The following is a 19,681-nucleotide window of genomic DNA, read 5'->3' as shown; positions in this document are numbered from 1 at the left end:
CGTCCAACTGACACTTAGAGACAGATAACCAAACCTGTCTTTGGTACACACGACCTCAGAGTTTATACCTGTGCACACCTCCTTAACAAGCGACTGCGGGCTGTGTTCTGCAAAGCAAGGGAGGAAACCGCTGGGAAGGGGTCGGGATGGAGGGAAGGAGTCAAGCGCAGGGGCCGTGCAGGGCAACAGAAGAGACGCTGCCAGGCACCAGGAGAGCACAGAGGGGGCCTGCTGGGCACAGCTCCGTGGAAACTGACACATGGTCTTCTTGGCTTTCTTTGGTTCTCTTGAAGACTTTGGTTAAGAATAAGTGACAATTAAGGCCAAGATTAATTTCATACTGGGAGAACCAGGGAAAGTGAAGTTGGGCAGGGATGATGGGAAAAGACAGCAAAGTTCCTGCTTCTATTTCTGCCAAAACAGCAAGTCAGTATACATATACGTGTGTGTGTGTATATATATATATAAATAGAAGTATAAGTATCTTATTTACTCTATAAGGACACATTCCAGAAAAAAGAGCCAGAGGATTGATGAGTGGTCTTCTCCAGGGAGGGGAATACAGAAGAGGGTGGGCACTGCTGATTCTCTGTCCAGCACAGACAAAGAAGAGTCCCCTGGCAAGGTGACACCACACACCACTTTATCTGCCCTCCTCAAATGGCACAAGAAATCCATGTGTACATAACGACATGCTAGAACCAAGTTTAATAAAACTTACTTTCGTACCTGTATTATCACATATATATATATATATATATATTTAAAATGCCACAGATCCACCTAACAGAATAGTACAATAGCATAAACTACCATGCCAAGCGTGTAAAGATCTGTGTTCTCTGATGATTCAGGAAAGAGTTCAAAATTCTAAAGAAAGTTCTTTAGACTCTACAGACACACAGAGACATTTACAAAACTATATTTATTTCTATCTGTACATGTAGACCACTTATATTTAGACATGTATATAATTCTCAAAGAATCAGATCATTTGGTCTAGGCCATATGAGATTTTGGTTATGAGAAAATTCTGACACAAAATAGAAAAAAAAAAAAAAAAAAATCAGGCTGATAAATTAGAAACTGTTTCAAGACTCTTAAGGCTTCAGGCAGTGCCTCTCTCTCTCCCATTAGAGAGAATTCTGAAATTCCAAGTCGAGTTTCTTGCATTAAATCTGCTGATGCGAATGAACAATTTTCCTTTAATAAATTATGAACTGCATTCATCGTCCTTAAGACTACTTCCAAGCACAATTCTATAGGCTACTTACGTATTAACTTACATTGATACTTACATTGACTAATCCGAAATAGTGCTCGTTGACTGGAAACTGTTCTGGACCAATCTCTTTCTCTAATGCCGAGGCATTGGCGCCCTATGGGATGAAAAGGAGAAATCTCAGTATTCAGGGTATTTTCCCAATACTATCACAGATACATACACATTACAGAGAGATCCTTAAAATGATTTTGTTTCCTGTAACTACCTAACATTATGGAAAGAAAATAAAGGGTGACAATGAAGAAGAAAGCCTTTTAATAATATGACTTAAAAAAAAAAAAAAAAAAAAACAGTTTGCAGGAACAGTTGGATCAAGGAATTCTACTAAATCCTGCTCCTTTTCCTACATGATTCTTATGTGATGGATGAGAGCCCCTGCTGTATCTGTGGTCTCATAGGTGCGTGATTTCAGAGACATCATGAAGTTAAACAGGCATACCTTCAGCAACCTAACACTTCTTCAGCAGTGTACGCATGAAAATTTCTCATGCAGAACAAAGGGGGACAAGAATGTTTGCTGAGGGCTTCCCTGGTGGTTCAGTGGTAAGGAATCTACCTGCCAACGCAGGAGACATGGGTTCAATCCCCGGTCCAGGAAAATCCCACGTGCCTTGGAGCAGCTAAGCCCGTGGGCCACAACTCCTGAGCCCGGGTGCTGCCACTACAGAAGCCCGTGCGCCTAGAGCGTGTGCGCCACCGCAAGAGAAGCCACTGCAGCGAGAAACTAGAGGACAGCCCCTGAGGAAAAGCCTGCGCAGCAACAAAGACCGACACAACACTGCCAAAAATAGATGAATAATATGAAAAAAAACATTAAAAAAAGAACGCTTCCTGAAGTCTCACTGGTGACAGCACAGCTGACCGCAATCTATGAACAGATGGCCCATAAAATGACAGCATACCACGTAGCTGTCAGAATAAATGAAGCAGAGTTCATTCAAACACACAGGTATTTCTCAAATACATAATACTAGGTACACAAAGAAAAAAGATCAACACAACCACTACCACATATATACACAATAGCGCACGGCAAAGGGGCTGGAGAATGTACACGACACGCACCTGAGTGGGGCCGGAGGAGGCCAGGACGCGGAAGTGAAGGGGGTTAAAGACAAGAGCGGAGAATGAGATGACACCCAACAAAAGAAGGGCCTTGCTCAGAGAGTAACCGCGTGCCACGGTCTCAGGAATACGGTCGACACGTCTGTGCATCTGGGGCACCGAAGGAAAAGGGATTGGGGGGACGGGGGTGACAAAGGCCCTGAGCACCGGTGCGTGCCAGCAAATGCACTCCAGACGAAGTCTGAAAGGGAAGTCAGAGTGATTCTGGAGACAGAGTAGCTGTTAACTTCAAAATTCCCCAGAAAACACAGGACCAGATGAATACAACTGACACTACCCACAAAACAGCCGAACGCTGCCTTGTGTACGAAGCCGCGGACAGGACGACACGCACACGGCGCCTCCCCGGGGACAGCCGCACTCAACAGCACCCGGTGCCCAGCGTGCCCCTGCTGCCTCCTGAGCCTGGAAGCCCGGCCCTTTGTCAGGTGGCGCCTCCTTGGCTTCCTGACATGCCAGGCCTGAAAATAAGGCCTGACGGAAGGAACCAGGCAGGCTGGTGGTCAAGCTCGACCAAAGCAAGACATTTGCCTGAATACATTTCAGCCGCCCAGCACCTGTATTTATACATGATGTTTACTTGTTTAAGACATACTATTTAGCTTTATATAAGACCTTGATATAAGCCCTAGCTCACAGATACTATTTAAATTTGGCATTCCATGCACTTTTTAATAATAACACGAAATTCAGTTATGACAGCAACTTCAAGATCCACTGAACCAGAGCCCTTTGTGGGGAGCCTACCGCCCACTGTCCACACCACCAGCTCGAGTGTCTTGTCACGGAATTTCCTCGCGTGTGCTGAGAACTATCACTAAGAATTCAAACTGATACTGGTGTCATGCAAACAAGTATAACCTCTTTCCATACACACATACACAAAAGCTAGAAAAGGTGCTGTTGTCAAAGGACATCTACTTGGAACAGTAAAAGCCAGCAGGCACACCCAAGGAAGGCATTTCTCGCCCTTAGGGTGAATCAAGAACCCAGCATGCCAGGCTTCCCTGTCCTTCCCTGTCTCCCAGAGCTTGCTCAAATTCATGTCCATTGCATCAGTGGTGCCTTCCAACCATCTCACCCTCTGTCCCCCGCTTCTCCTCCTGCCCTCAATCTTTCCCAGCATCAAGGTCTTTTGCGATGAGTCAGCTCTTTGCATCAGGTGGCCAAATTGTTGGAGCTTCAGCTTCAGCATCAGTCCTTCCAATGAATATCCAGGGTAGACTTCTTCAGCAATTTTCCAAATCCCAGCTCCAAGCTCATCTGTTGGGTGTTCAAGGAAGCCCTTACACCAACTTAGGTTTTCACAGCTAAAGGTCAGAAAATTTCTAAAGTCTCTTCTAACTCAACATTCTATCATGTCTAATCACTTTTATCCACACTTCTGAGGACATTACTTGATTCACACAAAACTCTAGGAACTCCAAGTCAACCAGCACATGACAAGCACCATAGATGGTTATAGATGGAGTAAGGGCAGCAGACTGCAATGGGAAGTACAGAGAGCACGGAACTTACGGACGTGAGCGCTAAGTTAAGGTACAGCGCAGTAAACTATACCTTAGTGCAGCGCGATGACACCGCGGCGCTGATTCTGTGAATGTGCGGGAGGACAGTCTCATGGCAGGAATTCAAGACTCTCTTGCAGAAACGACCAGAGCACATTCCTGCCTCTAGCCAAATGCTAACTACAAAGGCAGGGTGTAGACAGAGCAATCCAGTGGCTGATGAGTGGTTCTTTTTTTGTTTTTAATTTAGAAGTGTTTTCAACACTGTAGTTAGACATTAATTGGTTAAAAAATTAATAATAAAGAAAAAAACCCCACCAAGTTGAAAATGTGCTATACAATTTTTTTTAGTACATTTACAAGAGTTCTCAAACACCATCCCCTGAAGATTCTAAGATTCTGTTGAAGGTTGCCAAACCCTATCACGTCAAGTAATAGTCCATCCAGCAGCCCAAAATTTAAACTGAGCCTAGAACCTGTCAACATCCAACAGGGATGGCTCTGAACAGTCTCCCATCCCCACATTTGAGAAATATGTTCCTACTGCAATTAACAACACTGCGTGAAATCATGATTCTTCACTGGGACAAAGGGAAGAAATGCTGGCACTCTCAGGAATCTCTGCTCTAAAGCCATGGGGATCAGGAATGTCATCTGTTTTGTCTGAGAACACAACACACTGAAGGAAGAAAACATTCTTTCTGACTCTTCTGTTACCACGTAAGATTATTTTAGACTCAGGACCTATTGCTACAAATTCATCACGAAGAAGTGATTAGATATTTATGACCCTCCTGATGAAAACAACCAAAAAGTGGATGAACTTTTTAATTAAAAATATATATATATATAGTAATTTAGTGAGCTGGTGAGAAAATAAGAAATCTGCAGAAACCAAAAATCAAGTGATGGGAGAACCTGAGAGATGAGCAAATGCCAAAGACGGATTTCATGAGGAGGCACCTGCCGACACCAGCGACCCGAGCACCCCACGCTGATGGCCAGATCGAACGGGGCACGGAGACCAGGGCTGAGGCTCAGGGCCCGCTCAAGACGGGGACCGGCAGGAGACCCAAGCACGGCAAGGGAGCCGAGAGGGCTGTGTCTTCAGCAAAGGCGGAACAAGAAATAACCCTGCACCACAAGAGGAGATGGCAAAAGAACCTGCAGGACTTGTCCATGGCCTGGGGGTGGGAGAGACGACCAGTATCTTCCCAACATCATAACCACAAGCTGGCCCCCATCAAAGCTTGTGACCCAGATTCACACACACAAACAAAATCAGGCAGGAAATGTAATTCAACAAGGTCCTAAGCGGATGGTGCCCACAACTAGCAAACAGTGGAATTACAGACTCATTCCAGAAGACAAATTCAATCCACCCACAAGGAATTCCCGCAAGTAAAACTCCCAAGAGATTGAGTTCACAGTCAAAAATCACACATACACACAAAAGCAGAAAAACAAAGCACCATGTGTAAAAACCAGTGAAAATACAGACAGAAGAATTAAGACTCAAGATGCTAAACATCAGAAATATTTCAGACATGACATAAAGCAAATGGTTGGTATATACAAAGAAACAGCAAAAGCCTGATTATAAGAACAAATGTCAGAATTTAAAGCCTAAGCTGATTTGTTTTTAAAGAATCAAATAAAACTTCCAAATCTGAAAATTATAATTGAAAGTAAAAAACTCAATGGTAATTATGGAGACAGTTTAAAAAAAAAAAAAGCTCCAATACTTTGGCCACCTGATATATAGAGCCAACTCACTGGAAAAGACCCTGGATGCTGGGGATGACAGAGGATGAGATGGTTGGATGGCATCACTGACTCAATGGACTTGAGTTTGAGCAAGCTCCGGGAGTTGGTGATGGACAGCCTGGCATGCTGCCATCCATGGAGTCATGAAGAGTCAGACACGACTGAGCAACTTAACAACACACTGCTGCTGCTAAGTCACTTCAGTTGTGTCCGACTCTGTGCGACCCCACAGATGGCAGCCCACCAGGCTCCCCCACCCCTGGGATTCTCCAGGCAAGAACACTGGAGTGGGTTGCCATTTCCTTCTCCAATGCATGAAAGTGAAAAGTGAAAGTGAAGTCGCTCAGTCGTGTCCAACTCCTAGTGACCCCATGGACTGCAGCCTACCAGGCTCCTCCATGTCCATGGAGGTTTTCCAGGCAAGAGTACTGGAGTGGGGTGCCATCACCTTCTCCTAACAACACCCTGGCCTGGCCTAGTCCAATTCTTAAAAAACTGAGTGTCTCACTGAAAATTAACCACCAACCCATGTGAAAGAAGAGAAGTAGAAACTGTAAGGATACCTTCTGTTTACTGATAAAGATACTATGTTTTGAGGACACAGCTGCAAATAGGAAAAAAGAAAACCAGTCGGGAGATGGCTCTTCTGAAGGGCAACGTTTACACAGTCAACCATGGAAAACACATCTGACCGCCCTGCATCCTGCCGTTGAGAGAAAGAAACAATTACACAAAAGCAAAGTGACACCCAGGAATGTTTTCAAGGCAGTAAATTAAGGAAATCTCTTCTACCATCTAAAGCTCGACTATGATTAAAAAATGGTTATCTGTGAAGATGTATTTGGAAAAGCTAATTATGTTCAGTGTACACTGCTTAAGAAAATAGCAAACTTTATACATTTTAGCAAGAAATAAAAAGGGATGAAAATGTAAAAGATCAACACCTCCATATAGGAAATGGACTTATCAAGAACATAGTCGTCTGTCTGTATCTGTGGGGAACTGGTTCCAGGACCTCCACAGATCCCAAAACCCAAGGATGCGCAAACCCATCATGCAAAACAATGCGGTTCTTGCATATGACCCATGAGCCATCTCTCGAGGTCATGTCACACCTAGTGCAGTGTAAATGCCATGTGAACAGCTGCCAGCACACGGCACATTCAAGTTTTGCTTTTACGAACTTTCTGGGACTTTGTTCACAAATGTTTTCGATCCTGGGAGGCGGAACCCACAGATACCGAGGGCCGGCACTTCCTTCTTTCCATTAGACAGCTTACAGTTCTTTATACTAGATAGCCTGTATTTAACACAAATATGAGAAAACACATTTCCCCCACTGTTGTGTTTCAAGTCCTATCTTGAAATCCAGCATTTATCATTCCCAGTTTAATACTGAAGAGGGTCAGATCAGGTCGGGAGCCAAAGGAGAACTGCCAAAACAGGCAGGAAAGGCTTCCTGAAGATCAAAGAAGCAAGTGACCCTACAAACCGAGAACAGTGCGGGAGGCACAGGAAGAGGCGAGGTAGGATGTGGACAAAGCAAGGAGGAAGTGAGTGCGGGCAGGAAAGGGGTGAATCCAGAGTGAGATGTGAGAAGCAAGCTCCTGTCTCCCAAACCAGAAGATGGAGAAGGGAGACAAGGCTGAGAGCCCACGACTGTTTCCCTGGAAGACGCCATACCCCGACGCTAAACCAGAGACACCATGCCCCGACGCTAAACCAGGTATGCCGTGCCCCGACGCTAACCCAGACACTGTACCCCAACACTAAACCAGAGACAACAAACGTTTTCATGAGAAAACAAACCATTTCCATACTCTCAGTCTCAGGCATCCTAAAAGTCATCCCAAAGCAGTAGTCCTCCAGAAAAGATGAACCTCAGTAAGCATCTGAGAACCAAAAAGGTCGCAGCCCTCAGTAGGTAGCAGAGTATCACAACCGCTGTTCCCTTTTCAGTGACGCTGAAGAGGTCACAGTGCCTCTCCCTACCGAGAGAGTAAACGGTGGTTTGTGGGACTTCTGTTCCAATATTCAAGTACACATATATTAGGTCTAACTGCCAAACCGCTCAATCAGAAAACGGGGACCAACGTTTTCCCACTTACAAAAGCGTGAACCCCTCTGTTTTCCCCAAATCCTGTGTTACAGTAAAGTGAACTATGTGAAAAGTCCCTCACACTCCTGCAAGGAAAATCACCATCCAGCTACAACGTATTATTAAGCTGAAGTGAAATCAAAGCTATGTAAATTATTGACTGACTGAATTATTCTGTTACTGTAACAACAGGGTTCATACTCCAGATTCCAGGGGCTAACTGTAATAAAAACTAAAATTATCATCAAACCGAAATAGTTGTTAGACACAGAAAGGAACTGACTGCTGCTGGCAGCGCGTGGAGTCCTGTCCAAAACACCCCGCAGAATGGAAAGACGTCACAGAGGAGACACAGGGGGAAGTTCCTGGGGTCAGGCCCTCCACCACCACTGTTCAGCTAAAAAACCCTCAGCATTAACTATGTCAGAAGACTTAAAACCACAGGCTTTAAAACCCTTCGGAAAAAATGAGGGGAAAATACTTTCTCATTTTATGAAACCAGCATCACCCTGACTCTGAAGCTAGACAAGACACTAAAAACTACAGGCGCTATCCCTTATGAATACAGATGCAGAAACCTCAACAAAGCACTAGTGAACCGAATTCAGCAATGTACTAAAAGGATTACCGACCACGACCAAGTAGGATAAACACCCGGAATAAAGCACTCTTACAACCCAAGAACAAAAAAAACAACCCAACCAAAAAACAGGCAAGTGACTCGAACTGACATTTCTCCAAAGATGATACACAACTGGCAAACAAGCACATTTAAAGATGCTCAGTATCACTACTCACTAGGGGAAATGCAAATCGAAATCACAGGGTGCCGCTTCACACCCATCAAACTGGCCAGAATCAAGGGGGGGAGACAGAACAGGCATTGGTGAGGATGTGAAGAAACGTAGTGGTTCCTCCAAAAATTTAATATGGCATTCCCATATGGCTCAACAATTTCAATCCTAGGTATATATCCAAAAGGTCTGAAAACAGGAAGGTCAACATTCACAGCAGCATTAGTCATTAAAGGCAAAAGGTAGAAAGAACCCCAAATGCCCATCAAGAGAGGAACAGATACACAAACCGTGGACTAATACAATGGAGTATCATTGAGCCATAAAAAGAAATGAAGTACTGATTCATGCCACGACATGCATAAACTTTGAAAACGTTATGCTAAGTGAAATAAGAGGACCCAGACCCAAGAGGACAAATAGTGTAGGATTCCATTGACATGGAACACCTCCACTGGGCAAATTCACAGAAGACAGAAAGTAGATTAACTTTAGATTAAGCAAAGTCTGCAGACAGGGAGGAATGGGGAGTTCTACTGAATGGCCATGGAGCTCCGGCTGGGGTGATGAAAACATTCTAGAATATGACGGCGGTGACAGCTGCCACAACATGGCAAATGTAATTAATGTTACTGAAATCTATACATAAGATTAACTGAAGTGGCAATTTTTTTGTTGTTATATATATCTGACCACAATTTTAAGAAAAGGACTTCGTGATCAAGGGTCAAGGCTGTTACACTGGGATCCCAAGACAAGAGTTAATTACGCATCCCCCCCCACCATTGTTTTCCTGGAGGGCAAGTCACTACTGAAATCCATAATTTCTTGGGTTAAAAAAATCTCACCATGAGGATCAGATAAGGCCAAGCATTGCTTGTTTAGTGTCATAAGCCCAAAAGATGAGTTAAACCTTGAAGCAAACAATACTTACCTTCCACTGCTCTGACTGAGCTAGCTACAAGAGTGCAAAATAAAGACATAGGGAAAATTCCGGGAGGCACTGCTGTCTGAGGAAAGACGGGGACAGCAGGGCAGAGAGCAAGTGTGGTCCAGATGCCCAACAGTGAGAGGCTGAGTGACTCCCAGTGTCATGTGCGGCACTGCTGAAAAACCTCAAGAGAACTCACCTTTCAAAATAAACACAGGCTTACCTGTTTTAAATACAACTAGAACACAATGTTCCAAATGCAGGGAGAAATCGGAGTGGGAGCCTGAGTTTGGGAATGCTACAGAGATCCTATGTGGGGGCCGGGAATCGGGGACAGAGTCTGAGCCCAAGCTCAGCACCACCTCCGGACAAGTCACCAAGGCTGGTGTGGTCTCTGCACCTCCTAATACAGGAAAACACCTACTCTGCCAAGCTCATGGGGCTGGAAAGCAAACAACGAGAGTGAAGCTGCCCTGTGTAAGGCTATCAGAACCATCAGTCACTCAAGTGATGGTTTCAACCAAACGGAACAACACAACGGAAAATTCCAACAGAAGACAGCGAACTACCTCACTTGTACTTTGTTTGGGAAGCTACTGGGCAGGTTAAAGAAAACACATAGCTCTTTATCCCAAAGTCTGAAGTTAGCACCCCCTGGACAGTTGTAATAAATACTAGAACAAGCACCAAATCCCTTTTGTGTGCCTCATGTAACACCTTATTTAATAAATACTGCAAGCTCATACACTGAACACAATGCCAAGTGCAGAGGGTAGAGGGTAAAAGGCAAGGTGTTATTGGTCGCCCCCTCCCTTCAGTTCCTTTCCCCAGAGACACCGGCTGCTAACAGCTTGGTTTCAGCTCTACAGTGGTTATTATCACAGCTGTAAATTACAGATGTCTCGTCACCAGCTTTAAACCTGCTCTGCAAATGTGAAACTGGCACGCACACGCCTCCGGTTCTCCTTCCCCACACCACCTCCCAGTTTTTATTACGAATTACTGGGTATAAGATTGCTTTAGGGAATCTAGTAATTCTATATTTAACTCTCTAGCCAGATTCACCAATCTCATAAAATAGGTAAATTACTGCTGTGAAACTCTCCTTCTATGTCCCTCCTTCCTCCCCATCCCTACTACCTGTTTACCTGGGCAGAGGCTGGACCACTCACATTTGCTTCTGTGACAATTCACCCACCACACTTCACTCACAACACAGGAGCTCCACAGACAGCGGCTTGGAGGGCAGCCAATGCTGCCCGGGGAGCTCAACTCGAAAGCAGACAAAAAGACGTTGAGTAACTTCGACGTAAGAAAAGGTGAGTTACAAAGGCGGCAAAACTTTACAACTATCAAAAAAAAAACATTGATGCGACAAAGTTCAGGAAAGTCAACAAGAAAAAAACCTAAGGAACAGACACATGGCCCTTGGACATTTAACTACTGTCACTTAAAGGAGAATCTTTCAAGTTTCCCGTTCTCCTTCTCCCTCCCCGGTTTCCCTTAAGTGTCTGGAAACCCCTGCTTAGCAGATCCAACTTGTGAAAGAAAGATGGCCAGCATCTGCATCTCTGATTGGGATTCCTCCCCACTGGTCCTGAAAGAGCTGGGAGGGACAGGGAGGCAGAGCGCCGGGGGCGTGGCTGGGGGTGGCTGCACCCTGGGCTGGCCTCAGGTCTGCGGGGACCCAGCCCATCACATGCCGGTCCCTGCTCTCTCCCCAGCCCTAACGGCCAGTCCACCCACCCCCAGACAGAAGGTCAGCCACTCTCTGCAAAGACCAGTCTCTGGCCTGACCCCATGTGCCTGCTACTCTGTGTCAATAGGAAGCGAGAAGGCTCCCTGACCCAGCTCTCCCAAGCCAGAGGCTAGATGCGATTACCATGGTGACGGCATCACAGCCACAGCCAACCATGAACGGCAGATTCCAAGTTCAAGCTTCCACAGGAGCTCTCTGGGGAGGACCACAGCTGGCTGGTCTGTTTTTTGCTTCTTTTCTTTCCCATCACTACTTTCCAGTCCTCTAGGAATCCCTCAAAGGATCTGGTGCGTCGGTAACGCCGCTCACCCTCTAGCTCTATTGCAGTTCAATAGACAAAGCACCAATAGCCAGCCACTCAGCACATGCACGCAGACACACCTTTCTGTGACTCCCACAGATGGTGCCACTGAAGAAGCAGACATGCATGTGCTCACACTGGCCACAGGGTCCTTTATAGCAGATCTCGTAAGAGTTTTTATATTAACAAGTATAATATCACTTCCAGTAGTCTACGCTCCACATGACACTAATATATCTAAATCCTATAACAAGCTCTGCTAATAAACATCTACAGTCATGAAAGGACTTCTTGGTGCTAAACCAATCTGAGCAGAAACTCACACCCCACAGCAAAGGCTGTTCCACTCAGACCGCTGTTCCCTGAAGTCACTTCCAACAATGCTTTCTTATTACATCCAGAAATGTAAAAGAAACTCATAGATCCATTATCTACTTCAGAATAGTTTTTATAAATTAGAACAAATTTGAAAACTTATTAGTCACACTATGACTGTGTCACCACACTCCAAAGAAGGACTAAAGGACTGCTCTTTATAGTGATGCTGATTCCCACGGGATAGAACATGGAGAGAAGCAGTGTGCAGACCAAAGGTGACTCAACTTCAAAAATATCCTTATCCCATTTGGTTTGCCGTCTAGAATCATCTTCCATTATATTCTGAAACTGACACAGAGATGAGGAACAGGTCTCCTCTATTCAGTCTGAGGAGGGAAACGTGAGTCCCAAGGTGAGCACACACATCACCTGCCCAGACACATGGTGCCCCCTCCCCCAAATCCCAAAGAATAGGGACCTGCTCTCCATTCAGGTCCCCTTAAGTCTTTCCTACTACCAAAAATACTCTCACAGTTACTTCCTTCTGAACAGCGAAGAGTAAGCCGAGGAAGTCTGAAACAACCCCAACAAACAGTAATTCTAATTCCTCTAGAGAAGAAGTAAGGAACTTGAACACAACTTGAACATAATTTTGTAATGCTAGAGATGTGATCTCATTACAGAATGTGATGGATGTTCTGCTGCTGCTGCTGCTAAGTTGCTTCAGTCGTGTCTGACTTCGTGCGACCCCATGGACTGCAGCCTACCAGGCTTCTCCATCCATGAGATTTTCCAGGCAAGAACACTGGAGTGGGTTGCCATTTCCTTCTCCAATGCATGAAAGTGGAAAGTGAAAGTGAAGTCGCTCAGTCGTGTCCGACTCTTAGTGACCCCATGGACTGCAGCCTACCAGGCTCTTCCATCCATGGATTTTCCAGGCAACAGTACTGGAGTGGGGTGCCATTGCCTTCTCCCGATGGATGTTCTAACAAAGCTTTAAAATCACTTTTACAGGGAGCTGCCCTGGGGGTCCAGTGGCTAAGACTCCAAGCTCCCAATGCAGGGAGCCCAGGTTCGATCCCTGGTCTGAGAACTAGATGCCACATGCCACAACTAAGACCCAGTGCAGCCAAATAAGTAAAATAGTCTTTTAAAAATCACTTTTATAAAGGAGAGACTAGGTCAGCAATTAGTGATATATTATGTGGGGTATCAGCAAACAAGCAGATGAAAAACAGTGCTCCATTCTGTGAACAGGAACGCCATCCCAAGCCACAGTATCCACCAGTGTCATAAAGAGAGACTTACACGTGATGCACTTAAACGAGAGAGGAGATGCCATGCAGACAAGCTGGGCCGGATGACACAGACACATCAGGAACAAAACACTGCTGCTAGAGGCACCTACAAGCAGCCTGAAGATGAACGAAGAGGCATCATAAAGTGAATGAAAACATTCATAGTTTTTTTTTTTATCTCAGATCTCTAAGTGTAACAAAATTTATCAATTGAATACAGGTAATGCTTTATGGTCTCAGCTGCACCACCAAACATTTACATAAACACTTAGCCACTGAGGTCTACGAAAGACACAAATCCTAAGATATCGGCTGGTCTCTACAGAGGATACAATCATACGTCAACAAGTGCAGCCAGGAGCGCACTGGGGAGGGGGCCAGGACACATGTCTCCCCAACCCAGAACACACGAGCTTTGTGTGAACAGGGTTCCTTCCGGCTAGAACTCAGGCAGGATTCCGTCTAGGAATCCTCCCACCACAGGCCTGAGTTACTGCGGAGTCTTGTTATCAAAGGACTGCTTCGTCATCATGAGTCTATGTGGAAAGCGATAGGGATTCTGAAATGACTTTGCACACGTGTGTGTAGCTGCCTACCCACTTGGCACCACCAGGACAAAGCAAGATGTGGACGAGGCGATCCCTATTTGCAGGGAACCCACAGCGTAGGAGAGGAGAACCAGGGCCCAACAGGAAAAGTTAATTTCAGTGATAACATGGTACCTGGGGTTCACCTCAAAATAACCCAGGAGATGTACAGCAGGTGGGAAGGAAGAAGACAGGCTGGTCAAGAGACACTCTGGGCTGCAGACAGCAGATGGTGCACGGCGGCACGCGACATGAAGCGTTGACCCGAGAGACGTCTGTTTTTCTTTAGGAAAGAAGACTGCGCTTGGTTAAAACAGAATGGGAAACATGATGAACTGCCAAAGAAGTGATTCAGATAACGGATTCATTTAGAAAGAGGTGGCCCCTTCACAGAAAATAATCACAAGTAGGACATTTACCAAGCAAGGGCAGAAACAGGCCTCAGTCAGGCTGACTTCACACTGACAAGCTGCTGGGAAGGCATCACTGTGGTGGACAGAGTTAAAGGGCTCCCCTCGACTGCAAGAAGGGCCAGCAACTTGCTTCTAACCAACAGAATCTGACGAAGGTCATGGGACGACAATTCTTTGGTTATAGAAGACTCTGCACCGCTCACTGGCGTGCTGTCTGACTCACTGACTGGCTCTGAAGGAACAGGCTGCCAGGAGCTGAGAGGACCATCCCAGGACAGAGAGGGGCCACGTGGAGGGGAGGGCTACATGGAGGAGGGCTCCCATGGAGAGGTCTCACAGCCAGGAACTGGAGGCGGCCTCTCAGTGCTGAGGGTTGTCTCCTACAGACAGCCGGCCAAAAGCCAGGCCCCTCCAACCTGTGCCCTCTGCAAGGCTGCAGTTGGTGCCCTGGCCAGAGGTCAGTTCCCATCAGAGCCTCACCTGGCAGTGGGTCTGCTCGATGACAAACGCATGCTGGTTTAAGCTGCGAACTTTGTGACAATCCTCAGTTCTGAAGCTCTACATTTGTCACAGTTTGTGCAGTGTTTGCCCCTTTAGTTTTGCCATCGTTCTGTCTCTTGAGTTTAAAGAAACACTGATTCTGGAACCCCAGGATACAACAGAGAGATCAACGTTGACCCTGCAGAAGGACCACGGTGCCCTGCTCTGTCTGAGATGGTGTGGGCCAGGTGTCGGCACACATTTCAGTCCCAGAGGGCCCCAGGTGAGACGAGAACACAGCCTTGTATTCACATTCTACACCTTAAATCATTATCTTCCCAAGCACGACTGCACCTTTCATTCTTTTCAGTTTGCTCCAGCTGAACACCCTACACATCTCTATCTGTTACCGTTAACATTCTGCTGGACTTTGCCCAGATTAATGATTTCTTTGGTAAAGAAGTTCAGCGTACAGATCAAAATACCAACATTTAAGCTTGCAGACACATTCAACAGAGCTTTCCTTAGTTTACATCTAATGGAGGAAGATTCATTTCTGTAATGCTGATACATCCAATATCCCTACCACAGTAGTAAGGCTCCTCCAGCTTGCGCTACACACGTGTATAAAATTGTTTCTAAAAAAAAATAAAAAATAAAATTGTTTCTAAAACAGTTGTTCTTAGATAAAACTTTAATGTCAGAAACCTCTTTAGAAAGACAGAGCTTTCCTACAGCAATTTCATATACGCAATTGAAGTCACTCAGTCATGCACGACTCTCTGCGACCCCATGGACTGTAGCCTACAGGGCCTCTGTCCATTGGATTGTCCTGGGAAGGGTACTGGAGTGGGTTGCCATTTCCTTCTCCAGGGGATCTTCCTGGCCAGGGATCGAATCCAGATCTCCTGCATTGCAGGCACACACTTTACCATCTGAGCCACCAGGGAAGCCCTAGGCCCACTTTATTTTATGTGGTACATGCATGCTAAGTCTCTTCATTTGCGTCCAACTCTTTGTGACCCCTGCTGGACTGTAGCCCACCAGGCTCCTCTGTGCATGGAATTCTCCAGGTAAGAACAGTGGAGTGAACTGCCATGCCCTCCTCCAGCGGACCTTAGGATATATATAAACGCAGGTGAAGTCACACACAGGTACTGCGTTGTGCATGAGAGACAGCATTAGAAAACTGCCACGGCTTGTCACAGGTGAGGAATGGACCTGTCAGGTCGAAGGAAGCCCTGATTTTGAGATGATCCATCAGAATCTGCCCACTTAGAATTCAATTCCTTTACTGAACACATAACTTTTAATTGAAAGGTTAATTTCTCCCACTAGAACCTAAACCAAGAAAGAGCTAAGTATAACTCAGAACCACCACAGAGAGATGGCCCTACCCCCCAGTGGCAAGTGCTCTGATGCCTCAGACTTTCCAGCTGCCGATGATGCCTGACACCAAGCGACTCCATCATGTCCTGGGCAGACCCTTCCCAGGGTCTGTCCCTCCCTTTCCACTCACCACAAAACTGCCTGAATTTTGACTGAGGATTTCCACCTGAAATAAGAAGGTAATGTGCAGACAGGTCAAGCGAAGTACTACTATGTTATTAAAATTCACCTTGCTGATACAGGAAATTCATAACTTGATTGAGTATATAGTCAGCCATGAATACACAGGGTTCCTCGAGGACTACTTGAGAGCTGAAGAAGGGAGTTAACGTTTACTGAACCAGATCCCTGATATACCATCTCATTTACTCCTCCTAGAAACCTCATGTGTGTGTGCTCAGTCACTTAGTTGTGTCTGACTCTTCGCCACCACATGGACTCTAGCCTGCCAGGCTCCTCTGTCCATGGGATTTCCTGGGGAAGAACACTGGAGTGGGTTGTCATTTCCTTCTCCAGAGGATCTTCCCAAGCCAGGGATCAAATTCACGTCTGCTACATAGCCAGGTGGGTATTTTACCACTGAGCCACCTGCGAGCCCCCCAGTAACCTCAGAGCAGTGCTTCTGGACAACCGGTTAAGTGAGACAGTTATAAACCAAGACTCTGGACCCAGACTCAAGTGATCTGAACCCTAGATCTGCATGACGGTAGGAAAACTCCTTCAGCTTTTTGTGCCTCGGTTTGCTTCCCTGTTGGGTCAGGTGGTAAAGATCAGATCAGATCAGATCAGATCAGTCGCTCAGTCGTGTCCGACTCTTTGCGACCCCGTGAATCGCAGCATGCCAGGCCTCCCTGTCCATCACCAACTCCCGGAGTTCACTGAGACTCACGTCCATCGAGTCAGTGATGCCATCCAGCCATCTCATCCTCTGTCGTCCCCTTCTCCTCTTGCCCGCAATCCCTCCCAGCATCAGAGTCTTTTCCAATGAGTCAACTCTTCACATGAGGTGGCCAAAGTACTAGAGTTGCAGCTTCAACATCATTCCTTCCAAAGAAATTCCAAGGCTGATCTCCTTCAGAATGGACTGGTTGGATCTCCTTGCAGTCCAAGGGACTCTCAAGAGTCTTCTCCAACACCACAGTTCAAAAGCATCAATTCTTCGGCGCTCAGCCTTCTTCACAGTCCAACTCTCACATCCATACATGACCACAGGAAAAACCATAGCCTTGACTAGATGAACCTTTGTTGGCAAAGTAATGTCTCTGCTTTTGAATATGCTATCTAGGTTGGTCATAACTTTCCTTCCAAGGAGTAAGCATCTTTTAATTTCATGGCTGCAGTCACCATCTGCAGTGATTTTGGAGCCCAGAAAAATGAAGTCTGACACTGTTTCCCCATCTATTTCCCATGAAGTGATGGGACCGGATGCCATGATCTTCGTTTTCTGAATGTTGAGCTTTAAGCCAACTTTTTCACTCTCCACTTTCACTTTCATCAAGAGGCTTTTGAGTTCCTCTTCACTTTCTGCCATAGGGTGGTGTCATCTGCATATCTGAGGTTATTGATATTTCTCCCAGCAATCTTGATTCCAGCTTGTGTTTCTTCCAGTCCAGTATTTCTCATGATGTACTCTGCATATAAGTTAAATAAACAGGGTGACAATATACAGCCTTGACGTACTCCTTTTCCTATTTGGAACCAGTCTGTTGTTCCATATCCAGTTCTAACTGTTGCTTCCTGACCTGCATACAAATTTCTCAAGATGCAGGTCAGGTGGTCTGGTATTCCCATCTCTTTCAGAATTTCCACAGTTTATTGTGATCCACACAGTCAAAGGTTTTGGCATAGACAATAAAGCAGAAATAGATGTTTTTCTGGAACTCTCTTGCTTTTTCCATGATCCAGCGGATGTTTGCAATTTGATCTCTGGTTCCTCTGCCTTTTCTAAAACCAGCTTGAACATCAGGAAGTTCACGGTTCACATATTGGTGAAGCCTGGCTTGGAGAATTTTGAGCATTACTTTACTAGCATGTGAGATGAGTGCAATTGTGCGGTAGTTTGAGCATTCTTTGGCATTGCCTTTCTTTGGGATTGAAACGAAAACTGACCTTTTCCAGTCCTGTGGCCACTGCTGAGTTTTCCAAATTTGCTGGGATATTGAGTGCAGCACTTTCACAGCATCATCTTTCAGGATTTGAAATAGCTCAACTGGAATTCCATCACCTCCACTAGCTTTGTTCATAGTGATGTTTTCTAAGGCCCACTTGACTTCACATTCCAGGATGTCTGGCTCTAGGTCAGTGATCACACCATCGTGATTATCTGGGTCGTGAAGATCTTTTTTGTATAGTTCTTCTGTGTATTCTTGCCATCTCTTCCTAATATCTTCTGCTTCTGTTAGGTCCATACCATTTCTGTCCTTTATCGAGCCCATCTTTGCATGAAATGTTCCTTTGGTATCTCTAATTTTCTTGAAGAGATCTCTAGTCTTCCCCATTCTGTTGTTTTCCTCTATTTCTTTGCATTGATCGCTGAAGAAGGCTTTCTTATCTCTTCTTGCTATTCTTTGGAACTCTGCATTCAGATGTTTATATCTTTCCTTTTCTCCTTTGCTTTTCGCTTCTCTTCTTTTTCCGCCTGCAATGCAGGAGACCTGGATTCGATCCCTGGGTTGGGAATATCCCCTGGAGAAGAGCACAGCTACCCATTCCAGTATTCTGGCCTGGAGAATTCCATGGACTGTATAGTCCATGGTGTCACAGAGTCAGACACAACTGAGCGACTTTCACTTTCACTTTTCCCACCCGTAAAGGAAAACAACAGTTCCGACCCCACAGAACTACCATGAAAACTAAATGGATTCATGTATGCCAAGGGCTTAGAATAATGACAAGTATGCAGTCAGCACTACCCAGCTATTACGCACATTATGTGGGGCCCACTTTATACAGAAAATAAACTCAAGGGTTGAAGGCAATAGGCCCATGACTGTAACTAATAAATGGCAGAGGGGAAAGCGCAACGCGGGTAAGAATCACAGAGCTCCCCCTCCTCATCACACCCCCTTCCCAATGTCAGGTCCACCTCAGATCACTAGCGAAGTGCAAGACCTTCCCCAGGGAGTCTTCTTGAAAAACAACAGGCAGCAAAAACATGAGACTGAGTCCCACCTTCCCAGGTGGCAACAGCAGCCCCTCTGCATGAACCACATGTCATAATGTGGCTGAACCACAGTAACACTCGGGCTAAAACAGGCCTTATCCGTTTGGCTAAGGAACTAAATTATATACACTGTTTCCGCTGGAGAGTCAATGAGCACCAACTGACTGACTTTCAAAAAGACCTCTGGAAATCAGTCTGCTGGCTGGAGACTTCCTACATAACCACTCTCTTCCAATGCTTGCCATTCCAGTTTGGCAGCTTTTCAGAAGGAAGGACAAATTAATAATAATGTACACTAGCTCCCACTGAGCTTCAAACTAAACCATGATGCTTAAGGGAGTTCATTCAGAATCTGCACATCACTGTGAAATATCAGGATGTCAGATTTAGCTCCCCTGCACCACATACTTATTGTAAAGGGCCAGTTGTCAAAAGGTTCTTTTTAAACTCCAAAACTGTAAATCT

General features: G+C 45.6%; 1 protein-coding gene across 2 annotated transcripts in view; it reads right to left on the bottom strand.

Annotated features, from left to right (window-relative positions):
- Nucleotides 1-19,681, bottom strand: part of USP12 (ubiquitin specific peptidase 12) — a 59,959-nt gene that overhangs the window by 26,339 nt on the left and 13,939 nt on the right. For both annotated transcript variants that reach the window (XM_027557537.1, XM_027557536.1), the window contains exon 2: nucleotides 1,299-1,379. In XM_027557537.1, coding sequence (XP_027413338.1) covers nucleotides 1,299-1,379 — 81 coding nt within the window. The remainder of the gene's footprint in view (nucleotides 1-1,298; nucleotides 1,380-19,681) is intronic.

Source organism: Bos indicus x Bos taurus, chromosome 12 (assembly GCF_003369695.1).
Source record: "Bos indicus x Bos taurus breed Angus x Brahman F1 hybrid chromosome 12, Bos_hybrid_MaternalHap_v2.0, whole genome shotgun sequence".
In the NCBI taxonomy this organism is placed as follows: domain Eukaryota; kingdom Metazoa; phylum Chordata; class Mammalia; order Artiodactyla; family Bovidae; genus Bos; species Bos indicus x Bos taurus.
This window is presented reverse-complemented; position numbering and strand designations above follow the sequence as displayed.